This window comes from Daphnia magna, linkage group LG7 (genome assembly GCF_020631705.1).
Source record: "Daphnia magna isolate NIES linkage group LG7, ASM2063170v1.1, whole genome shotgun sequence".
NCBI lineage: Eukaryota > Metazoa > Arthropoda > Branchiopoda > Diplostraca > Daphniidae > Daphnia > Daphnia magna.
The window spans coordinates 11,342,010-11,352,832 of NC_059188.1; the positions used below are offsets into that span (position 1 = coordinate 11,342,010).

Consider the following 10,823-nt stretch of genomic DNA (forward strand, 5'->3'; position numbering starts at 1 on the left):
TATGCACAAATTTACTTTTGATTTTCATCGCGTTTACATTGAAAATCAACCGCAAAATGTTCGTTTGCTTCGAATATAGTAACTTAATGACCTGATGAGCGTGAAGGGCTGATAAATTATAAAAGGACATAGCGCTCGGAATAAAGGCAGCGCAAATGTCAAAGGATCGATAACTAAAAACTCAAGAAAAAATCAATGTCTTCCAAATGGATCCGCCCATTTTCTTCTTCAAAAAAAAAAAAAACGATAAAGAAAAAATGAATGGTAGGACGTAGGGCATTGACTCTGCATAGATACAATGTGACATTAAACCAGGAACATAAACTCGTAAATTAAGAACACCTAAATAGGCCTATGTATTAGTAACTATAAATAAAAATGTTCCCGCATTTCGGGCGGGAGTTGGTCTGATTAGATTTGCAAGAAAAATCAACGCCCAGCAGATGCAACTATGGAGGCATAGGGTACCTATGCGGGTGGTATGGGTTGCACAGCAATCGACATATATAGGCCCACAATGCACATCCATAAAGCTAGCAGCTGTTAGCCTACACTTAAAAAAAAAAGGCCCTATTATTTACATGGAGGCCTAATAGGCTATGCGATCGATTCTGCCCGTATTATTAACGGACACTGATCCCTCGTATGCACTGTTGAATTTCAGCTGTTTAAAACATTAGGCCAGCGCGTAGACCTACATATAACGACTTGACAAAGTAAAAAACATTTTTCAGAAAAGAATTAATGCGCGCCTATTGGGTTTTCGGTCGTAATTTACAGCGTTCGTGACTTTTGTTTCATAATAAATTGGAAGGAAAAGCAGATTATTCAGGAGAGACAAAATCAGAGCAGTCAATTACAATCCGCTTTTTAATTAGATGTCGTGCTGTATACGACCGATAACAAAAGACAGCTGTATACACGCACAACATTGTTTTATAGAAAGGGCCAGTTTCTATACGTCTGTTTTTTTAATCCCAAATGTTCTACCAACTAGATCCACCCTGACTGTGTGATGTATGATAAGAATGCATCCTGCCTTGCATTTCCTTTGTTTTGTTGAAACCAACGTAAATTGAAACGATAAAGAAAAAAGTAGAATATACACCGTCGTGTCTGATGGTCTTTTGTATATATTTCAAAAGGAATAATAAGCCAACCAGGAAAACAAAAGGGACTTACGATTAATCAGCATACACACCCACACGCAGGAAACATAATTGGTTTGCTTGTGTTATTGTTCAACGAGCATTCATTCCGTCCGAAACGATAGGAAAAACAGCTTGTCCTGACACTGTTATCATTTTCGGCCGTCTCTCACCTGCTTCACCAGATCCCCTTATTTTTTAATTAATAAATCGCTAATAAATGCACATCTACATAGATAAGTAGGTGACACGTGTGGCACCTGTTACGTGATCGGCCTATATGCACCGCATCAGACAGACGTAAAAGCCTTGAGTGTTTAGATGTAGGTGTTTTAGGTGCAGTTTACAGAGGCAAACTGTTCTATTAGGCTTTATGCATACGTTCATATGAACTGTAGATAGCCTTAAATGCATGGCTAGAAGCTCTTATATTTTCAATCGTTTCGCTGCCGTTCGTCCTAGCGTGATTAATACGTAAACACAAAGAGGGAAAAAGGTGGAGGCCAAATGGAATAAATAACTGAGTGGAACAGATCGAAAGAAACAAAAGTTCTATAGACATGATGCTTTCAAACGATTTTCGCGCGATAAATATTTGAATGTTGATAGAGAGCTGAATCGAAAGATCGATGCTCCTTTTTATTCGGGAGTGATATTAAGGTACTCAGGAACGAACACCAAAATTTATCGGCCCGTTGTCGACCTATTGTTATACTCAGCTGATATTGGCTATTTATGTTCTATTTACGTTTGGATTGAATACCCTTGCACTATGCGAGTAGACTGTTTCGTCTAACTTTTGTTTCGTCTATGTAAAACAAGAAAACTAACGTATAGTAACATACGTCTGAACGCGAGTTATTGATTCGCTTTTAACACCCCCTCACCAGATCTGTTCTATATTGAGGCTACATACTAAACGTAACGGCCGTCTCACCGACTGGGAACCTGCCAACGAACGTGAAGGATTAGCGTCTCTATTGTAATCAGAAAATGGAAAATAAGCTTTTGATATTATAGTCTATATACACGCAGACTATACCGAAGGGCGTGACCCAAATGTATCTATAGCTTTACAACATCATGTCTCTATTTATCCTCCCGCAAAATAAATATATATTGCTGACCTTTATGCGCGGTTTATATCAACATCCTCTCCCAATAAATCTTAGAAGTTTTCTTATTATTTTCTGTGTACTTTCATACAGACGAAAATTGGATGATGGCTTCGGTACCAATAATTAATAATACCGTTGCTCATATTCGTTTCCGGTGCTTTTAATAGGCCATCCTTGCATCTTTGCCCGAGACAACATCATACGCCTCCCTCTCGTATAAAGCTGGTAAACCATTGATAGAGTCTCTCATTGTAAAGCTTTTATTTCCCCCTCTTGATAATTGACTGTGATGTCGCCAACAGGCCATGGCTGAACATCGGGGATTAACCTTTGGTAGACGACCCTCTTTTGTAGGAGAATGTATCGCAGTACACCATCATATCCAGGATAGCAAAGAGATATTTGAAATAATAACGGTGATGCATCACGCACGTGGGTGTATTCGTTGGTTGGGGGGGTATTTCGACCGAAAGTTGAGTCTTTTGATGTGTCTTTGAAGTTGTCATCTTATGTGCATAAAGCGCGTTCTTCGTTATTAATGAAGGCAGCCAATGGCGGATGTGCAAGTATGGAGTTTGAAGAAGACTATACATGTTCGCGTCTACTGCAGCCATGAAAAAAAAAAAAATCAATCTAATATTAAAAATATTCTTGAAAAAAAAAAACGGTTCGTTCACATGGCAGTTAATAACTTATTAAATTTCATGTTTGAAATACTTCCCTCGAGGGAAAGTTTTCAATGCCAGAAAAGTTATCCAAGATTTTTAGACGCTATGCGTAACGAGGATTTCCTAAAGTTGGGTGACCGCAAGAAGTTCTGCATAATGTAAAAATTAAAAAGATAAATTGCTTACTGTATATGACAACTCAGAAATAGGTCTTTCTATATAGGTACCATTTCATAGTTTATGTAAAGCATTCACAGAACATCGTAAACCACAACTGTGGAAACATGTTTATGTCAGCTGCTGACACGACGTTGTCGCCAACCAACAATCTAAGCGTAGAGGTTCTTACTTTTGTGTACGTGTGTACAGATGGATATTGATCCGAACAATACGATCCCACATCAACCCGTACCTACACCGAAAACTGTTGGTCCCTCGCACACAATTCTTCTTTCAAACATATTGGCCAACATCAGCAGCAAAATTATTCACGCATTTCTTGTTACTATGTCAACAGAACTAAACTTTATTATCACTTTTGAGGATGCAGATCAACTTACCTTATGCAATTCAAACCTATTTTCTTATCGACACGATTTATTCATTTCATTCCCAGGAAATGGAGTTGAGACGCTGTGCCTGACAGTTCCCGGAATGACGTTTTTTCCCCCCGTTTCATGTCGGTGAACCGATCAGGAAGTTCTTTATTCAATTCGGCATAGTACCATAGAAAATTTAGAAACTGTCTAGACCTCTGCAAACAGTTTTCGTATACGCGAAACTACGATCTATGTTGTTTTTCACGTCACTTGTGTACCCAGTATAGTTTCCATTTTACCTGTTATGGTTATTTCATTCAAATTTATCTGTGTCCCATTCGTTTGGTTATCTACCCGACAAATGCGGTGTAACATCTGTCTTCTCTGCAACCACTCAGCCATTAAATCACCTGGGCAACACTTTTGTCCGCCTGTTTGTGCAGAAAGATATTTTGAGATCTGTATATCGTTTCTCAACAGTGGATGACAACTGAAAATGCAAATATTCTTTTAGTTAATAATTTTACATAATAGACAATATCTCCAAATAGATCCGAGTGCAGCTCAACAACCGACTGAAATTGCTGCTATTCAACCGTGTCACGTGAGATGCTGTTTAGATATCATATTTATATAAGCATAGTTATATATATATTGACGCACCCAATACTCCCACGACGTATCCAAGTATAGCATTATAGCCAATATATATGTACAACTCTGTGATGCAGATTTCCCATGGGCAGCGTTGTTTTTTTCTTTTACTTAGTTTCCCTTATGTGCCATTTTCTTTTCTACAGCTTCTTGTCTTTCTTTTTTTTTTATAGTGAATGATGGTCCAGTTTTTGTATTATGTCTAACTGCCGCACACGAACTGGATATCTAAAGAAAAGAAGAAAAAAACGCAAAATGAGTCTACAGAGCAATACCGAACGTGATACCGTCATCACAAACACATAGAACAGACGCTCGCTTGATATAATATTATAAAGGATTCGGGAGGAGGCACACGACGGGAATTATCATTCGAGCTAGCCCACATATTATGTATCTTTCTCTATATAGAGGGAACGTGATTCTCTTTTCTCGGTAGCCTTTTGCTGTTGTGACATCAGACACGAGCTCTTACGTAACGGGATACCCATATGCAGGTTTCCTGTTGGCACTTGAGTGTATCCCTTGATTGGATTTTATTCTTTTGGCAAGCTGATTTGGATCATTTAACAGTGACAAATGAGGCAACAAAAGGTAGAAAATAACAATAATAGACATCTGGCTTCAGGGACGTTTCTTTGACGTCGGGAGCAAAATGGCAGCAATCAAATGCTGTACGTTGATGCCTCGTCCAAACACTTGGAAAGTCTAGAATGGACAGAAAAGTAAACATTACACTAGTTGACATAAACGCAAGCACTTTTTTTGTTGTTGTTGTAATGCTATCTCTTTTTTCTTTTTAATGTTTGTAACGATTTGCAATAGAAAGTGGAGCATTTGGAAGGAATAGTTGTATGGGTAGAGAAGGTTGGGTAAGAAAAATTCCATGATGGCCGCCACTTTCACCCCTCTTCCTCTTTAGCAAAAAATAATAAAAAATAAATAAAGGAATGGTCAGAAAAACTTGAAAGAACATGGCCCTTTGCCCAACCACAAAGTGCTAACCATTTGTTCCGAGGGAAAAGTTTTAAGCTTTTTCCAGGTATGCAGCTCAAATTACCACACAGAAAAATATGCAAAGAGGAAGGGTGACATTTTGTTCTTAGTTGGAGACTTGAAAATGTTGGGTTACACGAAAGAAATCTTCTAAGAATCGGATGAATTTCACAGATATACTACGCCATTAAAAACAATTAATTATGACGAGTTATTCGGGATCTTCCCATGGACAGCTTACCTATATGTAAGAAGCCCACGGTGCAATGGACAATCAGGTATTTGTTATTCGCAAACAAAAGACGAGTGGCAAGCGGAGTGACGGTCGCAAAATCAGAATACAAATTTTTTTTCACAAAAAAAAAAAGAAATATTTTGAAAGGTTTGTTGAAACTTTGATTTTAAATGAATTAAAAACGAAAATGGTTGAGAAAACTTGAGTTAACGAACGATGAGGGTTGTTGGTGAGGTTTCTCTCCCAAAAATAGAAAGCATTCAAGAACATATCTCGTCACAGGACGTTGTCTCAGAGCACTCAAAATGGACGGTAAATCATGTTCTGGAACAAATGAAGGAGGACATTGTTTCTGTTAGCCTACAACCCGACAAGGAAAAGAGAAATTGATCAAAGACTTGCAAACCATTCAATCCGAAATGAAAACTTTGAAGTTGGCACTTGAGAATGCGATGGAAACGATTGCGAAAATGGAATAACATCAAAGTCTTTTGATCGCTTCTGAATCGCAAATGAAGATGACCGCTGATGATAAAGATTTACTTTTGGTTGCGAAAGATGCAGAATTCAAGTGCGGGAATCCGCCGAACTAGCTAAACACAAACCTCAAATTACTAAGCGAGATGTCGGATGCGACACGGATGATCTTCCTCAACTTGTAAAGGCTAAGGGAAGAGACGTCGGATGCGGAACGGATGACCTTACACCACTGCCCGTGACCAATGAAACCAAAGGGGCGGCTGCAGCAGACGAAAAACCATCGGCCTATGAACGCGAGACGCGAAAGACTCCAGAAAATCTGTCGGACAAGGTGAACGATTCAGGTCAAGCAGCAGGAACGTGCAACAGAAACTGTTAAGGACAAGACACCAGTAGAATTACCTCCATTAGCGTAAGGCACGTAACCCAGCCGAGGATGTTACACCGCCATTAGTTTTCCCGTCATCTGATTGCAGGTACAAACAAAAACCAATGGAGGGTTACACGGTTAATCCGTCAATAGGGAAACAGTTGATTCACGCCCCAGCTGGGCAACAAACTGCTTAGCCAAACGTCGTACCTGAAAAGGTTGAAGCAGCCACAGCTGTAGCAAATGCTAAACCAGCATCCGGTTTTGTTATTTCAAAATAGACAAAACAAACCAAAAGTTTGGGTAAACTGATGCTCTTGGAGATCCCCCAGGTTCATTATGGTCGTGTTGAAGGCCGCGCATGTTAGACGCCTGAAGCAGAGTCACGGGGTGCGGATGAACTTTGTAAAAGATTACACGAACCAAAAATCCTAGGACATGAGTAGATTTCACCTTGGGAGTATCTTATTTCGATGCTGTGATTGAATCATTCATCAAGATGCAATTATTTGTATCGAATGATTCAATCATGAATGTGTTAAAACGTTACTCATAGGTAATTCTTTACGTGGGCAACATGAATCCATGATATTTAATCAGTTTTAGGGATACGTAAAAAAACAACTATCACGTAATGTAGTTATTGAACTCTGTTTTTCTAAACGAAAAATTAAAATTAAAAAAAGTCTTTACCATTTTGTTGCGTAACTGCCATTCGTTTACGCTGCTGTCTTTGCTTTACGTTTCGGAAGTATTGATATTAAACAGGCCTGCCGACTTGCTTCTGTATACATTTCCGCCTGGTTTGTTTGCACAGCATTCCGGTGATTTCCAGAAATCAAGAAAGAAAAGAAAAGAAATCCCGCGATCTCTTCTTACGTCAATGTGTATAAAGGCGTAGAATATATAGCCAATCCTTCGTCTTCGTAACTCCACCATATCACCAGGCGCCTTTCCTTCCTTTTCGATCTACATCAGAGAAAAAACAAAGCAAATCCGGGAACTGATTCTCTATATATAGGCTGTACAAGCTGAGAAAAGAGAGCTATGCACAAATATTGAATATTCAGATGAGCATGCGGAGGCCATATATATATATGTATCTCCTCCCATGTTTGATTTGATTTCACGTAGTAGATATCGACTGTTTCTCAGCAGCGGCTCAACTTTCTTTGTCAGCTGCGATTCCTGTGTTTTCCGTCAGTTTATCCCTTTTCAATATCGACATTTTCCGTCATATTCTTTTTTAAATGAAAGAAGGCCACATTGATTTTTCACTTGAGACCGTTACTCACTTGTCATACGATGCGTCCCAAGCCTTAATTTTTTTGGGGGAAGGGGGGGACGATCAAAATGGAATCAAAGTGATGTCGTCCTCTTGAAGCACAAGGAATTTTCACGAGTCTCTTCAAAATCACAATTTATTCCTGCACAGCAATCTACTTTGTAGTGACAACAAGCGGTGACGTCCCCCTACACCCTTACAGATTCATCGCCTTCCTGAATATCTAATGAAATATTCCCTTCACCGAAAACTACTGTCATCTGTAAATAATATAGTAATAACGATGATTATTCTTTCACACATCACAGGACACAGCCTAAGCCTAAAAAATAAAATACGACGAGTTAAACGAGTCGAAACGGCCGATTACACAACCAACAACAAACCTTTTTTATGTTTTCTTTAGATCTCTTTCTCCCTCGTTTTGACGTAATCACCAGCGTTGCTCCAATGTATAAAGATTTGAAAAGAGTTTTTCCCTCAGCATTTCGGGCTCTATTGATTTAATGATAGTACCATAAACCGCGAAACCACTATGCACTCACGGCTGATTTGGACTGAAGCTCTTTTCTTTTATCGTTCCTGCAATACATGTAGAAGAAGATGGAATTAACTTGAGGGGTTGACGGAATGGGTAAATATAAGAGCACTCAGCCGGAAATAGCCTGCCTTTATATCCATCGTCTAGTAGGATAAAAAGAAAAAAACAGCAAGCAAATCAGTTTCCTTGCTTTCAACAATTCCGCAGACAGCTAGACACGATTCTTATGTAAAATCAAAACTCAGCTCCCTTTCTCTTAAACGACGGAAAACTAACTTTACTTCTCCCTGATAAAAAGAACAATTAGAAAGGATGGTCACATCTCAAGTTGTTTTAAAAAAGAAATACTTCAAAGAGTTCTTTTCGTATAAAAGATTTAGACCTAGGTGGAGATACAAAAAAGGAAAAAATCAAAGTTTGAAACAGTCTTTCTTCTTAGGTAAATCAGCATGATTGAATAGGGCTAACAAAACTTACGTATGCTCGATGCTAAAAATTTTTTCACGGTAAGAAAACCTGATGTTTGATTTCGGATGGATGAATGTTATGCTTACATTTCGCTTCACATAGTTTTAATCGAAGTATCGAGGCTAAGATAAATAAATTATGGAGTACAACCAGATTTAAGAGATAATTGTGCTTAAATAACTAGCAATCAAAACATTGTTTTTAAAAACAGGAATTGTGGTTGGATTTTTAACTCACGAGATGAAGAGCTTGCTGCATTCATGACGAGTTCACCGTTCGTGGCTTATTGTACGGCTATTCTTGTGACAGGGGACGGGACCACTAGTCTGCCATTTTCCATGTTGTAAGCCTCAGACAAAGGTAGCAGCCTAAAGTGTTGTCTAGCACTTGCAGAGTTCTTCCACTTCAGTTGCCATGCACTTGTTGGTTATTTCATTGACATGACAGCCCAGCAACTGGTCAACAAAACAGCAGCCTATTGTTTTCTTTAGAAAGGAATCAAACATTATCTGATCACAATCTAGAATTCATCAAAAATAAGAATAGTATTACAAACTTAACTGAAGAATATTTCCCTTCTTGGGACCAAAAGATTGTCTGAAAATGACAGGTTTTAAATCATGAAAGTCGAGGTGGAAAGCAACGTTTCTATTTCTTGGTATATAAAATTTGCTAGCGACACTACTTAATGGAAGGCCTGAAAGTAACAGCTTGCAAAAAATACTTACCAGTTAGTCGGTGTCGTAAGTAGGGAGTTCCTGGTAGCACAACTATGCAAACAATGAGATGTGAAATGGAATAACAGCTGGACAAAAAGGTTGAATACTCAATATTCAATAACGATTGAAAAAGTTTTCGATTTGCTCATGAATATTTAAATAAAAAGCTACCTCGAGTTTTGTAAGGTAGGGAGCAATTTGCACCGAGTTACTCTTGATTCCCGCCCATTGCAACGTCGCCACATGGTAAAAATTAGTAAGAGACTGGGCGTATGCCACCCTCCCACCCGACTTCTTTAAAGCCATGGCAATGTTTAACGATTTTCTTTAGATTGTAGTCGTTTGGTTTGTTGTCAAGATGACAGGCCACCGATAAAAACGATAAATAAACATTTTTGTAAAAAAAGAAAACACGTTGAGCTGGTCTAATATTTAACGAAAATATTGAGCAACTAAGAAACTACTTAAAACTTCGCTTATTTAACCAGGTAGTATTTGGGAATACAAATCTTTCCTACGACCGCAGGTGCTACGACAGAGCAGAAGATGGGACAACAAAATCACATACGGTTGGATTCCACAATGGATAGATTGAGCCTATGCCGAAGCATCTGCAGTCGTAAGCAAGATTTGCATGCCCAAATACTACCAGGTTAGTTATTAAGCGAAGTTTTCTGCTGCGTAATATCTGAGTTGATATTTGATGGCGGTTTGTCATCAAACGAAAACTGCAAAAAAAAAAAACTGGTAAAGGAATCATACCGGATATTGAAACTCCCTGAGAGTTTTATTGATCAATTCATTTCACTGCGGAGAATTTTTCGATGAATACTCGAGCAAATCAAGTGTGTCCTCCTAGCTGCATTTCCGAGGAAGTGTATCAGGTTCAATGAAAACGAATGCTACGTAAGCTGTTTTTCAGATTTTGGATGACAAGATTGTGCTTGAAACATGAACGGGAATAGGAGATCGGCAAGTTTTTGCCTCCTTCAGCAGTAGGGGAGATGAGAATCTCTTTGACGCAATGGCGCCATTTTGCTTCAAGAAGAATAATTTAATAAGAAAGTAAATTTTTGCTTCTCTAATTCTACTCTAGTGGATTTTTCATAAATAAATTCGACAAGAATCCTTTCGCAATATTTAGTGCAAGATATTTACCGAATTCAGTTTAACACACAAAATGCCTTTTCGACTGCAACTCCTTGGTCTTCTGGAGAATGGGTGAGAATCGCCGCCATTTCTTTTAATCCCCACGTGTTCTGAGGGAGATGTATGGGGATGTTGACGAAACGGTTGTCCTTCAAACCTTCCTAAGCAAGGATTTTTAAAGACACAAATCATAGAAAACAAAATATTGACTTTCGTTTTAATATTTGCACCAAAAGCATTTTTATGCTTACCTACGCTAATTGACTTTTTCGACGAATGTAATGCGTGCAGCTGGCGACAGCTGTTTTGCTTGAAAGGACAACCAATTTTGTCAACCATCTCAGACTTCTCAAGTCTGAACAAGAAAACGAACTGCCCTCGGGGAAAGCTTTGTTACTAAAGGCTTTTCAGTCGCCCTAAGCCAATAATGAGGCCATATTTTCATTAAATACT

At 38.6% G+C, this 10,823-nt stretch overlaps 1 protein-coding gene across 34 annotated transcripts; it reads right to left on the reverse strand.

The window, feature by feature from the left end:
- Nucleotides 1–3,919: 3,919 nt before the first annotated feature.
- Nucleotides 3,920–10,777, reverse strand: LOC116926364. Of its 34 annotated transcripts, XR_006649173.1 has the most exons (15): nt 10,622–10,773; nt 10,380–10,531; nt 9,984–10,259; nt 9,231–9,546; nt 9,055–9,099; nt 8,740–8,987; nt 7,880–8,075; nt 7,504–7,815; nt 6,902–7,177; nt 6,501–6,639; nt 6,241–6,418; nt 5,964–6,157; nt 5,765–5,883; nt 5,365–5,682; nt 4,649–4,835 (listed from the first exon to the last, which is right to left on the reverse strand). XR_006649173.1 is itself a non-coding variant. In XM_032933233.2 (3 exons), exons 1-3 carry the CDS (start codon nt 10,707–10,709, stop codon nt 10,140–10,142), a joined length of 360 nt encoding a protein of 119 aa, XP_032789124.2. In that variant the 5' UTR covers nt 10,710–10,777; the 3' UTR covers nt 9,983–10,139. The 34 variants fall into 34 exon arrangements, 1 of the variants encoding a protein (XP_032789124.2); XR_006649155.1 differs by having other exon boundaries at nt 5,365–6,157; nt 9,231–9,272; nt 9,393–9,546; XR_006649158.1 differs by having other exon boundaries at nt 5,365–6,157; nt 9,055–9,156; nt 9,231–9,272; nt 9,393–9,546.
- Between the last annotated feature and the right edge of the window lie 46 nt (nt 10,778–10,823).

What these genes read in the sequence shown, in the direction of transcription:
- LOC116926364 (XM_032933233.2), bottom strand. Translation starts at nt 10,709, where the DNA reads ATGGTTGACAAAATTGGTTGTCCTTTCAAGCAAAACAGCTGTCGCCAG. An exon ending in GAAAAAGTCAATTAGCGTAG is followed by an intron (nt 10,532 to 10,621) that starts GTAAGCATAAAA and finishes ATCCTTGCTTAG; the next exon opens with GAAGGTTTGAAGGACAACCG. An exon ending in TGTGTGTTAAACTGAATTCG is followed by an intron (nt 10,260 to 10,379) that starts GTAAATATCTTG and finishes TTCTTCTTGAAG; the next exon opens with CAAAATGGCGCCATTGCGTC.